This window comes from Lactuca sativa, chromosome 9 (assembly GCF_002870075.4).
Source record: "Lactuca sativa cultivar Salinas chromosome 9, Lsat_Salinas_v11, whole genome shotgun sequence".
Classification (NCBI taxonomy): domain Eukaryota; kingdom Viridiplantae; phylum Streptophyta; class Magnoliopsida; order Asterales; family Asteraceae; genus Lactuca; species Lactuca sativa.
Window position 1 is genome coordinate 40,383,874 of NC_056631.2, and position 15,989 is coordinate 40,399,862.

General features: G+C 39.9%; 1 protein-coding gene across 1 annotated transcript; it reads right to left on the reverse strand.

Annotated features, from left to right (window-relative positions):
* Positions 1 to 1,702: 1,702 nt before the first annotated feature.
* On the reverse strand, positions 1,703 to 2,521 carry LOC128128919 (secreted RxLR effector protein 161-like). Its single transcript, XM_052767665.1, has one exon. The coding sequence runs from the start codon at positions 2,519 to 2,521 to the stop codon at positions 1,703 to 1,705; it is 819 nt and encodes a 272-aa protein (XP_052623625.1).
* Between the last annotated feature and the right edge of the window lie 13,468 nt (positions 2,522 to 15,989).

Sequence of the window (15,989 nt, forward strand, 5' to 3'; positions counted from 1 at the left end):
ATGTCATCGAAAAAAGTTCCACTCTCATACACACCCTTAATATGATGCTACCTAATATCCAAACGTAGTGTATAACCAGACAAGATTGTTGCTGAGAATAAATCCAAGATGACAAATGCGGAATATCAAGAACAATCAAGAATCAATCACTATAACATGCAAGTAATCTGATAAAGGTTTTATGTATATTTTTATGATATGAACTTACAAAGAAAACCCTAATCAAGAAAAAGCTTACATCAAAAGCTAACCTAATGATTATTTATAGGGAACATAAAATATTTACCAAAAATATAAAACCAATGCCTTAATATAAAACCAATGCCTTAGAAGAGCTCAATGAAGAACTTCTACTGTAAAGGCACTGCATGGAATCATAAAACGATTAACCCTAAAAAGGTTTCCTTAAATAACCAAACATGTCAAATCAGTTTCAATATCTCATATACTCAACAATCTTCCCCTAGATGTTGAAAATGATGAAGATCACGATTTTCGGTCTTCTTGGCATTTCTTCCCCTAAATTATGAGACTCATCAGCACATGGGGTCTTCAAAGCGAGAGAAACAAATATCATCTTCCAAATGTGAACTCCCCTTGAATAATCGTCACTCCCCCTTGAATCTTCAATAAATACCATGAAGAGAATTCGGAAAGTTAAGAAGAATCACCAACAAACTCCGTTATTCCGAGTTGCTAAAAAAATCTTCAAAACCCATCAGATTTGATGAAATAAATCCTTTTATAATAATCGCAATTCTCAAAAAAAAATTAAAACCGAAAAAATAACAAAAATTAATTTTTTATTTTTCGATTTTTAAATATTAGACAAAAAAGAATGGAATAAGAAGCAATTATTTAGAAGGGTTTGAAAAAGCATAAGACCAAAGAAAATGATTAGAAATGAAAATATTTAGGTAAGAAGGGGTTAAAAGTGGCAAAAACCTAATAAATTTTAAAGAAAGTTAAGAGCTAGGGTCGAATCTGCCAAGCTAATCAAAGATTGAGGACTGAAAGAGAAAGCTAAATCATCATCTTCATTTGATCGTAAAAACAATGTTGGTTTGACTTGTGAAAGTCAAAATCAGCAACGGTAAAACAAATTCCGATTCCGATTGATCAATCAAATCACTGAATACCTCCGATTTCGACTTTGAAGCGTGAAATTCCGATTTTGGATTTTATCGGTTGTAATTCCGATTTCTGTTTTTTTTTTTTCAATTTTGATTTCGTTCCAACACAAAAATTCCGATCAAAGCTTCTTGTAATCCCGATTTCAGATGATGATGTAGTCGAGAAACTGTTAGACCCAAAACAAAGCTGCAAAGCTTATTAGAAATGGAATAGTAACACAACAAAAACAGAGTATATGGCTTAAAGCTTGAACTTCATTAATGATGATAAACTGATTAGAGGTGATACCTCAACATACAGACTCGACAACTATTTAAACAAAAAAAATGCGATTAATCAGCAACTACCTCAACTATCTCTACTCAGCATAAGACCCGGTACTACAGCCAACATGGCTTTGATTTATTCAGCTACTCAATTAAACGTGCATACTTAAATAAACTAAGGAATTCTGAATTATTTCAACATTTTCCCCTTTAATTCAGAGTTCATACCTTCTTAACTCCAACGAGCTTTCGCATCTCTTCAAACTTAATCTCCCAAGTGGTTTGGTCAGAATATCAGCCTTCTATTCCTTACTATCCACATGAGTAACAATGATGTATCCATTTTCTACACACTCACGAATGAAATGAAATCGGATATCAATGTGTTTACTCCTTCCATGAAACACTGGATTTTTCATTAGCTCCAGTGCAGATTTGTTATCCACAAGAAGTTTTACTGGTGGTACTTTTTGACCAGTTATCTCACTTGTTAACCTTCTCAACCAGATTCCCTGACAGGCTGCTAAAGTAGCTGCCATGAATTCTGCTTCACACGAAGAGAGTGCAACACATCTCTGTTTCTGTGATGCCCATGTAATCAAGTTGTTGTTGATATAGAACACCATTCCTCCAGTGCTTTTCCTTTCATTCACATCGTTTCCCATGTCACTATCTGAATAGCCAGTGAGAGTTACCTTTTCTTTCCCCTTTGTGTATTCCAAACCAAAGTTCACAGTGCCCTTCACATATCTGAGTATGCACTTTACTGCTTGCAGGTGTTCCAGCATTGGTTTTTCCATAAATCTACTGACTATTCCTACTGCAAAAGAAATATCTGGACGAGTATGTGTTAAGTACCTTAGTGCACCCACTATACTTCGATACTCTGTAGGGTCGACCAGCTCTCCTGCTTCTTTCTTTCGCAGTTTTAGCTTGTTTTCCATTGGTGCCCTTGTGGAATTGCAGGCTTTCATTCGTGTCTTGTCTAGGAGAGCTTTTGCATAGGCTTCTTGCTTCAAGGAAACTCCTTCTTCATGCTGATTCACTTCGATTCCTAGATAATAGGTCAGGAGTCCAAGATCACTCATTTCAAACTTGGTACTCATGTCCTTTTTGAACATCTTCACGGTATTTGGGCAGCTTCCTGTGACTAAAAGGTCGTCGACATAGACACCGACAATCAATATGTTTCCTTTTTCCTTCTTCGTGTAAACTGAGTATTCATAGGCACATCTTCTAAAGCCTAGATTTTTCAAGTGTTGATCTAAGCAGGCATTCCAAGCCCTAGGAGCCTACTTGAGACCGTAGAGGGCTTTAGATAATTTTAGTACCTTGTGTTCTTCCCCTTTCTTCTGGTACCCATCTGGCTGTGAAACATACACTTCTTCCTTCAAATTTCCGTTCAAAAATGCCGATTTGACATCTAAGTGATGTATTTTCCACCCATTCGATCCAGCCAGAGCTAAAATCAGTCTAATTGTTTCAATTCTTGCCACAGGTGCAAAGACTTCTTCGAAATCAACCCCATACCTCTGTACATATCCCTTTGCTACTAGACGGGCTTTGTGCTTAACGATTCTTCCTTCTGGATCTCTTTTTAGTTTGAATACCCATTTCAGTCCAATGGGTCTTCGATTCTTGGGTAGATCTACTAAGCTCCACGTATTGTTTTTCTCGATCGAGGTCAGTTCTTCATTCATCGCTTGTACCCATGCATCCTTCTTGCTTGCTTCTGTGTAAGTGGCTGGCTCATCGAGACTACATAATAGAAGAAGTTCTTCAGGGGGTAATCGAATCTCCTCTGTATTCTCATACAGATCTGTGAGCAGTCGGTAACGTTGTGGAGCTTCATCAGAGCTTTCGGTGTTCGACGAATTTGGGGAAATGGGTGATGCGGGTGTACTCGGTGGGCTAGGTAATTCATCGACAATCGGGTCGGGTAGTGGGTTACTGGGCTGAATAGTTTCAACGACCTGGTCTTCATTTTGTGTTGACCTTGAAGCCTGATCCGGTGTGTTGGCAACCCCTGCTCCTTCTCCGTCCCATTCATCATCATCTTCATAGTACCCAACTTCAAAATCAACACCTTCCACTGTGAAACTCATTCCCGGTGGTGATTTAATTTTTAGACTATCATTCCAATCCCAACCTCGTTGTTCTTCGAAGATGACATCACGACTTACATACATTTTTCCGGTTCTTGGATCCAGTAATCTATATGCCTTTGATCCCTTCTCCACTCCTAGATGAACGAGACAAAGGCTTCTATCTTCTAGCTTCTTTAAATGCCCTTTTGCTATCTTCATATGCGCGATACACCCAAACACCCTGACATGATCAATGTTCGGCCTTTTACCAGTCCACATTTCATAAGGAGTCGAATTTTTTAAGGCTTTTGAATGGGCTCTGTTTAACACGTAAACAGAGTGCGTCACCGCTTCACCCCACAGGACATCCGGCATCTCCATGGTTTTTAAGTTGCATCGTACCATCTCTAACACAGTTCTATTTCGCCTCTCCACTACCCCGTTTTGCTGTGGGGAGTATGGAGCTGTGTAGTGTCTTTCAAGCCCAGTTCGTTTGCAATAATTTGAGAATTCATTTGACATAAACTCTCCACCACGGTCTGATCTAAAGACCTTGACTTTTTCACCAGTTTCATTTTCAACTTTCTCCCTGAAGTCTTTGAACATTTGGAATGCTTCATCTTTCGTCTTCATCAAATAGACCCACATTACTCTGCTAAAATCATCAATTAGTAGCATAAAGTATCTATTACCAGAAGGGGTAGGAGGAGTGATGGGACCACATAAATCGCCATGGACAAGCTCAAGCTTTTTCTTTGCTCTATAGTTTGCATGATGTGGGAATGGATTTCTTGTCTGTTTTCCAACTAGGCAACCCTCACACGGTTGTGAAGGAATTTTCACATTCATCATTCCTTCTACAAGTTTCTTATCTACCATCTATTTTAGTGAGTTGAAGTTGATGTGGCCCATTCGTTTGTGCCATAGCCATGACTGATCCTCTACCTGAGCAGTCAAGCACATGTTTCGATTTTCTTCAAGCTCGATTTTATACAAACGATTTGATGACCTTCCCACTTTCATTAACAGCTTCCCCTTTGCATCTCTGACCCATAAGAATGAGCCTTTGATTTGTATTTCGTCTCCTCCTTCAGCCAACTGTCCCAAACTTATAATGTTATTGCAAAGGTCTGGAATGTAATAGACTTCGTTCATCTTCCGTTGCTCACCATTCTTGCATCTGAACACGATTGAGCCCTTTCCTTCGATTCGAACTTTGGAATCATTCCCAAATTTCACGAAGCCTTGTATCGTGTTATTCAAAGTTGCGAATTTTGATTTGTCACCAGTCATATGATTGCTTGCTCCCGTATCTAAATACCATATACAGGATTGGTTTTGAGAATTACCATGTGTTTTCAATTTTGGACTGAGATTCTCTTCATTTAAATACACTTCTCCGTTTTCTTCATATGCTGCAAGCAGCAATGCAGGTTCATCTTCTTCTCGTATCAAATTGTTTTCGTAATTCCGTTCTTTTCGTGGGTTCTTGCATTCAGCGGCGTAGTGTCCAAATTCTTGGCAATTATAACATTGAATGCCACTTTTGTCATGACTGCTCGATGTGGATTGGTTTCCATCCTTCTGATTATACGATCCACCTTTGCCACGACCTCCTCGACCACCGCCATTCCTTCCTCTCCCTCTTCCACGTCCTCGTGAATTATTGAAGCCACCACGATTTGCTTTTGATTTCGATTCTCCGTCTTTCTTCTTGTTTCTATCGGACCATTCCTTGTGAGTCAACAACAGCTTCCGATCATCATTATCGACAAAGCCTTTCATACGTTCTTCATATGCCTTAAGCCTTCCAATGACTTCTTCGACAGACATCTCATCCAGATCTCCAAATTGTTCGAGAGTCGATGCAATCGGGACGAATTTGGATGACACAGCTCTAAGTAACTTTTTTACTACCTGAGCTTCTTCGATCTTATCTCCTAACGTACGTAGAATACTTACAGTGTTGGTCACTTTTCCTGTGAAATCATCAACACAGTCCGTCTCCTTCATGCTCAATGTTTCGAATTCAGCCTTCAACGTCTGAATTCTGGCCACCTTCACTCTATCAGCTCCCATATACATTATTTTTAGGGCTTCCCAGGCTTCTTTGGCGGTCTTCTTCTCCGCCAAGACCATTAACAGATCTTCCGGTATACCCTGATAAATGGCCGCCAACGCCATGTTGTCTTTCTTTGATTCAACGAGGGTATTCGAGGTTCTGGGTTCTACTGCATCCCAGACACCTTGGGCCAACATGTATACCCGCATTTTGATTGCCCACACTCCATAATTTGTCTTCGTCAACATGGGATAATGGAGTGTTACTTGGCCTTCTCTTCCACCATTGCTGCTCTCTCCCGTCATATCCTTTGGCTGATATTTGGGCATGCACCAGATTCGCTCTGATACCAAATGTTAGACCCAAAACAAAGCTGCAAAGCTTATTAGAAATGGAATAGTAACACAGCAAAAACAGAGTATATGGCTTAAAGCTTGAACTTCATTAATGATGATAAAATGATTAGAGGTGATACCTCAACATACAGACTCGACAACTATTTAAACAAAAAAAATGCGATTAATCAGCAACTACCTCAACTATCTCTACTCAGCATAAGACCCGGTACTACAGCCAACATGGCTTTGATTTATTCAGCTACTCAATTAAACGTGCATACTTAAATAAACTAAGGAATTCTGAATTATTTCAACAGAAACAAATTACGAACACTAAGATCGACTTCAATTTCAGAATCATATAATTCTGAATGTAGTTGCAGTGCCGATTGTGATTTCTAAATACCGAACCTTCGTTGACAGTTAATTCCGAAACACAAAAGTTCCGACACCCATTTCCGAATCGATCGCAACTTCCGAACTCCGAACGACAGAACTCCGATTCCGATTCGTTCCTAGAACTCCGAATCAATCGATTACACATACGATTCCGAAAGTGTTGTAGCTGCGAATCCGATTCCTTCCGAGCCTAGAACTCCGAACGCCTCCGAGCGCTCGGCGATGAACAGTAGATTCGCATTCGTAGCTTCATATTCCGATTTCACTTTTAATACTGCCGATTCCCGTTTTCAATCCAAGTCCGAATCGATTACAGACTCCGAAACCAAGAACTCCTCCTCATTTGATAATACCGATTTATGTTTGCGAATAAGGACTCTGAACGTGATGTTCAACATAACTGACTTTGACCAAAGTTCCAAAAGCACCCTTGATGCTTTAATGAAATGGCATATTTCGCCCGAAACTAAATTCTTTGTTTCAATAATTCCGAATATAACCCCATTAAAACAAAAAATTCCGAATCATTCCCCTTATTTCAGAAAAGGTAACTGCTTGCATCCCCTTTTGCAGAATTGTGTCGGATGGTAGCCCTCTTTTTACAGAATATGTCATTTTTCACCAACTTTTTCAACTTTTTCAGCTTTTGTCCTTTTCAACCATTAAAAATCTATTAAAGTTGATTTCTTCAACACGATTTTACCTTTTTTACTCAATTTTCGTCAACTTTCACCAGATTTTGTCCCTTTTTTTATAAAGGATAAAACTTTTAATGAGTCTTTTAGTACCCATTTAAGATTCATGATTGAAGTTGTTTCTTGCACACCCATTTATTTGAAGAAAATCGATAATCTTCAGAAAATAATATTCGCTTTTTAGTTGGAAAAACAAAAATTTCCATAAATTTCATTAAACCAACCAAATACTCTTTTCTCTTTCCTCCAGCTTCTAACATATTCATCTGAAGAAAAATTGAATTTTCTTTGAACATTCTTAACTTCAGCTTTCTAAATCTTTTCACATGCATTAGGTACTTGTATATTGGGCATCCAAACCTTCTTCATTTTACTCTTGTTCTTGTTCTTGTTCTTCTTTCTTTTCTTATTTCTAGGCTTCAGAAACGAATTTCGGATCTGAACAACCTTTTCATCTTTCTGAATCTGAACATTAGAAACCTTTGGTAGATAAACTTTTGAGGTTGATAAATCTGAACATCTTGAAGTATTGGCTTTCTGTAAGGAATCATTCCTTGAAAAACATCATCAGAACATAAAAATTCATCTATTTGAATTCCAATTGAACAAAACTTCTTCACATTCACAACTTCTGAATTTTTGCAATGAGATTCGTCTTTAGAACATCTAGATTCGGATTGTAAAACTTCTGAAAAATATGAACCACTTGACTCCCCCTCAATAAGAACATCTAGAGTCATATTTTCTTCAGAAACATGAGGAACATTATGAACTTCATCAAGAACACCAAGAACATCTTCTTTTTCTTTTCTTTCTTTCTCTAACTTCTATTGTAATTTCTTCAGAGGTAAATATTCTTTAATAACGGAAATTTGACTTAACAAATCTTTATCTTCATCTAAACGATTATTTTCCAATCCACCACAAGAAATTCGTGTGAGATCACCAATCTTCTCATCAACATAGAGATTATACATCTCAATGGCATTCTTTAACATAGATTGACCAGGAACATCCTAAAACAAATATCCTTCTTTAAGACGAAACTGTGGATCTGTAACCTTTAATCCAAGTTCTTTCATGGGTTTTAATACCCTCCAATTCGCCATTCAATCTTCAACAAGAAAGAAAAATTAAAGAGAGAGAAAGTAGATTTGATAAGAATTCTAGAGAGAGAAAACGGATTTGGGATGGTTTCTAGAGAGAGAAAACAGATATGAGATGATTTTTAGAGAGATAAAGTAGATCTGAACACAAATACTTTGACAAAACACGAAATTCTTCTTCTTTTTCTTCCAAAACACGATTCAAGAACAAATCAGACGAAAAAATGAGTAGAAGATAACAGATCTGAACAAGATTTTGCAATAAAATGAGGTATTGGACTTTTTCTTTTCAGAAAACTTACAAAACTTGAAAAACAAGGTGAGATTCACTAAAAAGTATCTCCATAAACAAGATCGATTCTTGCAATGATTGCTGAGATCTACAAGAACTCACTTTGATACCACTTATTTAGAATAAATCTAAGATGACAAATGCGGGATATCAAGAACAATTAAGAATCAATCACCATAATATGCATGTAATTTGATAAAGGTTTTATGTATATTGATTATGATATGAACGTACAAAGAAAAACCTAATAAGGAAAAAGCTTACATCAAAAGCTAACCTAATGATTATTTATAGGGAACATAAAATATTTACCAAAAATATAAAACCAATGCCTTAGAAGAGCTCGATGAAGAACTTCTACTGTAAAGGCACTGTAGGGAATCATAAAATAATTAACCCTAAAAAGGCTTCCCTAAATAACCAAACATGCTAAATCAGTTTCAATATCTCAAATACTCGACAATTACAATGCCCGTAATCAACACGAATTTTGTGCCTATGTAATATCTTTAAAATACAGGATATGACCAAACACTCCTTTCAACTTAAATTGAACTAAGCATCCTTATAAGTCTTTAGTGTATAACTAGACCAAAATATAATATAAATAGTCAGATTTCAATAAGGATTCCCTGTTAATGCATTATCATTATGACGCAGGGTACAACTAAACATTTATCCAACTCACTTTAAACTAAGCATCCCTTATAAGTATTATTTTATCACTAGACAAGAATATGATACGTGTACATAGTTTTCAAAACCTTTTTCCTAATTATACAATACTTATCGCAATACGGTGTATGATTACACTTTTATCCAACTTAATGGGATCTAAAATACTTTATACACTTTAAAACTTAGACAATATCACAATCCTTGTAATCAACTTTCAATACCATCCCTATTTAGACAACCCTATTATAGATCAATGTATATATTTAACACAAAATATAAGGTATTTAAATACACCTTATTTTTTTTAAGTAATAATACTTTTCTTAAGATAATCATGTAATAATACCATATATACACTTCACACATATATGACCATATCTGGTACAAAAAGTCTGTCATCAAATATAATTTAACACATATTCCATAAAATAAACAATTAATTCACGTATAAACTTTCAACATATATTTAATATTATTAATAAACACTTCGTAACAGTTGGAATGCAAGTATTTACCTTTTCTACCTTTGAATTAATTTTCTTTTTTTAGGAGGGCCCCTACACACATTGGGCGTACATATGCGTACACTTAGCGTACTAGGGAAGACTGGACACAGGCATGCACCACGTAAGCGGGGCGTACATAGCTTAAGACCGAAACCCTAATTTCAGGGCAAGGACTGTATTTAAACAGTCTTATGCCATTTGGACCTTACCCTAAACAACCTTCATTGCCTCTCATCGTCCCAAAACCCTAGTTTAGCAAAGAGTGTGATTCTTGAGCTTAAAAGTGTTTTTGGTGGCCATATTTAGTGGATTTGAAAGAAGGAGAAGGTGGTGATCAAATCATGGATGCTATTAAGCTTCTAGATCCTGAATCTAGTCCATCTTGGGGAACTTCTAGAGTTAAAAAGTCTAGACCTCGCTATTTCTTTTAATAGTTTAAGTTAGAGTTTCTTAAGAAGTCCATTTTTGGTCCATAGACCATCTCTTGTGATCTTGAGGAACTCCATAGGTTAGAAATGTAAGATCTTAGCCCCTTGAGCATGCTTGATGCATAAAAATGTTAACTTGATGGTAGTAGTGAGTCCATCCATGAGTTTAAGATCTTAAAAGGGGTCTCAATGGGAAAAATGAGGTGTTGGGTTCCTATGTGGCCTGCAAGGGCATAAAGTTGCCAACTTTATATCCTAGGACATCTTAATAGACGCAGATCTGGATTTGGACGTTAAGATTTCGAATATTAAGCACTTAATGGACTTTTGTGCTTGGGTTGCTTGTATGTTGGGTGTAATGAATTGTATGTTGCGCGTACATCCAATGGAACCAATATGCTAAGCATGTTAATGAGGTAAGTTGGGCGTATGCTCCTAAGTAGAGTTTGGGCTTCGTTGGGCTTTTGAGCTTTTTGGGCCCTATTAAGTCTTGGGCTTGGACTCATTAAGAGTTATTGGGCATTTGTACTTGTTTTGAACCATAGGTGGCATGGTTGGGCCAATTGGGCCTTGTGGCCCATTAATGTTTTGGACATTGGAAGTTAGCTTGTTTAGGAAGAAAGGCTTTTGGGCCATGTGGGAGGAATTTGGACTTAGGATTTTGGGCCCTAGGCTAGGTTGTGTCATAATCCTAATTAGAGTAATTAGTATTTTATATAGTGTGAGATTATCCAAGCAGCTTTTGTTCTTAGCAGACTGAGGTGAGTCTTCTGACCATGACAATGGGTCGAAGGCACCAATGTCGGCCCATTACCTTATTTGTGGATTGTTATTTATTATAAACTCACTATATTAAGACCCTGGGGGTAACCTGTGACACTTATGTGAAGACCGCGAGGGTAGCCCATGACACCTGGATGTTAGACAATGGGGTAGCCCATGGAATTTCAGGTAAAGACCATGGGGGTAGCCCATGACACTTGGATATCAGACCATGGGGGTAGCCCATGACATTCTAGGTAAAGACCATGGGGGTAGCCCATGACACTTGTGTATTTTTTTCGTGGTATTCTATGGATGTATGTTGTATGATATTTTGGGAACTCACTAAGCTCTTGCTTACAATTTATTAGGTGTTTTCAGGTACTTCTGGATCTAAGGGGAAGGGCCTGGCATGATGGTGCAACATTCACTCTCCAACACTTTCCCTATTTAGCTATTTTTTACTCTAATAGTAGATACAATATAATGTAATGGATTTTTGGATAACTAATTATGATTGGATGTCTATTTTTAAAAGTGAAAATTTTTACCTGGTTTTTGGGCTATTACAAGTTGGTATCAAATCCTTGGTTTGAGAAATTCAAGCACACTCTCGGGTGTGTCAGAACTCAAACTGAGGAAATGGTAGACCTTTTCTAAAGAAACAAAAGTCAAGTTGTCTGAAAATGATTTTCTCAAGTAAATAGGGAGAGGGCAATGTGCAAAATCGGCCGAGCCCAAGTAGTGTTTCTCAAAATTTAACCATGCTATTAATATATATTTCTTGGAATTGATGTTGACTTAATTATCTGCTAAGTGTATGTTTTCAAAGTTGTATATGCTTAGGGTTGCATAGCCCTAGAATGATGAAATTTGCCTTATTTCATGTTCCTTGTTTGGTTGTGGTCTTAGGGTAGAAGCTTTAGTTGACAGTCTATGTGATTCTATCTATATATAAATTGCATGCATAAGGCAACCTGTGGTGTTGATTTAGGTTTCGGGTTCTGTGAGGATTGAGAAATCCTATAATAGTCTAGGATATGTGTATGTGTTGTGTTTTGTGGGTCATGTTTTATCTGTGGTTGGGTGAATTAGAGGTGTCAGGTATGGCCTTGGGGGAAGGTATAGGTAGGTGTGGAAGGTAGTATTGGACCCTTACTACTAAAAGCACAACACCTGTACCCGAAACAAGGACAGGCCTGGAAGCTCTAAGGAGTCTGACGGGGAGGAATCCCTTTGAAATTCCTTTGTAACACCGTAAATTTCAAAACAATTTTTCGCATTTTATAAAAACATAATTCATTCATTACTCATAAAAAACATCATTGTTTTAAACTCAATTTATAACATATATTAATCCCAAGATCTCATAACATAAAAGTCCCGTGTGTGTACTGATCAGGCCGGCGCCTTCCCGCGATCCTCGCTAGTACCTGAAACACATAACACATAACACTATAAACACAAAGCTTAGTGAGTTCCCCAAAATACTATATATAACACATATCAGCCACTCGAGGCTATAACTCTGTGGGTCCGTGCACCCAAACTCTGCGAACCCTCAGGTTCTATCTCTGTGAACCTTCCGACTCTAACTCTGTAACATGCACAACATAAATCAGATAGAATAATGCAATGCAACACATAACACACATATAGCATACAACACTATATCACATAACTCTGATTACCTACTCAAGGTAAAGTATAGTGAGAAGACTCACCTCGGATTCTCGTAAATCCCTGACTCGGTAGAAGTATTGCCTAGCCTCCGCCTATTCACACAAAGTAAATATCCTCATCAATATAACACTCAAGGCTAGACTCGACCCTCTATTGTCACCCTCAGAAGGGTAAAAGACTATTTTACCCCCTTCTCGACTCAAGGACTCCGTTGTTGACCAAACCCTAAAAGTCAACAAAAGTCAACGGTCAAACTTTGACCCAACTCGCCGAGTGCACTCTGGTGACTCGGCGAGTACACACATGACTCCTAACTCTTTGTCCCGCTTGGCACGTCGAGTCCCTCCCTAAACTCGACGAGTCTCATTAGACATGAATCTCGGGGCCACCCCGACTCAACTCGCCGAGTTTCAAGAACAACTCGGCGAGTACAGTCTTGAACTTCAGTCCTCTAATCCCCTTCTGACTCACTGAGTCATCCCCCAACTCAGTAGTTCACTCACTGAATGATTAATGGGAAACCTTCATACTACTCGCCGAGTCTGTTCTTGGGACTCGGCGAGTTCATGCCATACACACTCTCAAAACAACTTCTGAGGTCAGATCCATCCCATACAATCATAAATCTGGCCTCCCAAGCATGATAATCACGTAAAGCTAACATCTTGGTGCTCATGCAAAGGCTTAAAGGCCTTATTTGAAGATATGACCACTAAAATGACATCCAAAACTCATAACCCCCATTAACACTCATAAAGCTCAAGGGAAAAGGGTCTCTGGACCTCTTTGGGTCCAGATCTATAGCACCAACACAAGAAGGGACCAATTACTCAATAACCTTCCTCTAAAAGGGGCTAAAAAGCCCTAACTCTAGGAATTACACCATAAACTGAAGAAGGGTACCTCAAAATGAAGTCTCTAAGCCCTGGAATCACTGGATTAGCACCCTCTTCAGTGTCCTCTTTCCTTGGTCCTCTTCTATTTGCAAAAACACCAACAAATGATCAAGAAATGGCTCCTTTCCTCTCACAATCGCTCTAGCTCACTTAGGGTTTCTGTTTGGGGTCTGGTAGCCGCAAATGACAGCCATAAGGCCCCTTAAATAGGCCCCAAACCTGAGGAATTAGGGTTTCATTAAACAGCGTGGACTCGCCGAGTCCACGGGGCGACTCGTCGAGTCCATCCGTCCACCCAGATAATGATTCGCGTCTCTACTCGGCGAGTCTACGCACCAACTCGTCGAGTTCTTCCACAAAACTTGAAATAAAATGAATAAATATAATACCTGAATTTCCGGATGTTGCAATTCTCCCCCACTTGAATCAGACTTCGCTCTCGAAGTCTCATCCTTGAAATAGCTCCGAATGCTGCTCACACATCTCCCGCTCTGGCTCCTAAGTCAACTCGGATCCTCTCCGATGTTGCCACTGAACCTGCACCAAAGGCACATCCTTGTTCCTCAGAACCTTGATCTTCCGATCCACAATCGCAATTGGTCTCTCCGCGTAGTTCAGGCTCGCATCCACCTGAATATCCTCTAACGGCACTACCGCCGACTCGTTGGCTATACACTTCCTCAACTGAGACACGTGGAAGGTATTATGAATCCACTCCAACTCTGTAGGTAGCTCCAAGCGTTACGCTACCCTGCCCACCCTCACGATCACTCTGAATGACCCAATATACCGGGGCCCTAGCTTACCCCTCTTCCTGAATCGAATCACTCCTTTCCAAGGAGATACCTTCAGGAGAACATAATCACCGACCTGGAACTCAAGCTCGGATCGTCGCCTATCCGCATAACTCTTCTGGCGACTCTGAGCGGTCAACAATCTCTGCCTGAGTCGCTGTATCTGCTCTGTCTTCTGAAGCACAATCTTCGTGCTACCCATCACTCGTTTCCCTACCTCTCCCCAACAAATGGGAGTCTGACACCTCCTCCCATACAACAGCTCAAAGGGCGGCACAACAATGCTCGAATGATGGTTGTTGTTGTAGGATAACTCCGCTAAGGGAAAATACGTGTCCCAACTTCCACCAAAATCCAACACGCATGCTCGGAGCATGTCCTCAAGCGTCTGAATCGTCCGCTCGCTCTGACCGTCAGTCTGTGGGTGGTATGCGGTACTAAAATGCAGCCTCGTACCTAACTCCTCATGGAATTTCTTCCAGAATCTGGAAGTGAAACACACATCTCAATCTGACACGATCGAGATCGACACCCCATGCCGCGATGCCACCTCCCTCACGTAGACCTCTGCTAACGTTTCTGCAGAAGAACTCTCACTAACGGCGAGAAAGTGAGTGCTCTTTGTCAAACGGTCTACTATCACCCAAATCACATTGAAACCCCTCGCTGTTCTCGGCAATTTGGTGATAAAATCCATGGATATCTACTCCCATTTCCATTCGGGGACTTCCAGTGGCTGCAACTTACCATGCGGCCTCTGATGTTCGGCCTTAACCCTACGACAGGTTAGGCACCTCTCAACAAACCACGCTACATCTCTCTTCATATAGGGCCACCAATACTCCCCCTTAAGATCCAGAAACATCTTAGTGGCCCCGGGATGGATCGAGAATCTCGATCTATGCGCCTCCCCCATCAAGATGGTACGCGTTCCTCCAACAAACGGTACCCAAATCCGACCATGGAAGGTCATAAGCCCTCTGTTATCGGTCACGAACTTTGACACCTGTCCGATAACTCGTTCTCTCTTACGGTTCTCCGGTCTTACTGCCTCAGCCTGTGTCCCTCTGATGGTGTCCAACACCGGGGTCATCACCGTCAATATCATACAAATATCCCGAATCGGGGCGCTCTCTGCCCTACGACTCAGGGCGTCGACTACCACATTAGCCTTGCCCGGGTGGTACAGGATTTCGCAGTCATAATCCTTTACAACATCCAACCATCTCCTCTGACGCATGTTCAGGTTTGGCTGATCCATCAAATACCTCAAACTCTTGTGGTCCGTGTATATCGTACACCGAACCCCATAAAGATAATGACGCTAAATCTTGAGGGCGAACACCACAGCCCCCAATTCTAGATCATGGGTGGGATACCTTGCCTCATGGGGCTTTAGCTGTCTTGATGCATACGCGATCACATGTCCCCTCATCAACACCACGCCCAACCCAGATATCGATGCGTCACAATACACCACGAAGTCCTCCATTCCTTCTGGAAGAGCCAACACCGGGGCTTCGCACAATCTCTGGCGAAGAGTCTCAAATGAGGCCTGCTGCTCTAGGCCCCAGCTGAACACCACACCCTTCCGGGTCAACCTGGTGAGAGGAACAACAATCTTGGAGAAATCCCTGATGAATCTCCGATAATAGCCGACCAACCCTAGAAAACTCCTGATCTCGGAAGGATATTTCGGCACCTCCCAACTCAACACCGCCTCAATCTTGGCCGGATCAACCAAAATCCCCTTCTGGTTAACGAGGTGACCAAGGAATTGCACATCTCGTAACCAAAAATCGCACTTGGAGAATTTGGCATAAAGCCTCTCCGATCTCAGCACACTGAGGATTTCTCGCAAAT

What these genes read in the sequence shown, in the direction of transcription:
- LOC128128919 (XM_052767665.1), bottom strand. Translation starts at nt 2,521, where the DNA reads ATGTTCAAAAAGGACATGAGTACCAAGTTTGAAATGAGTGATCTTGGA.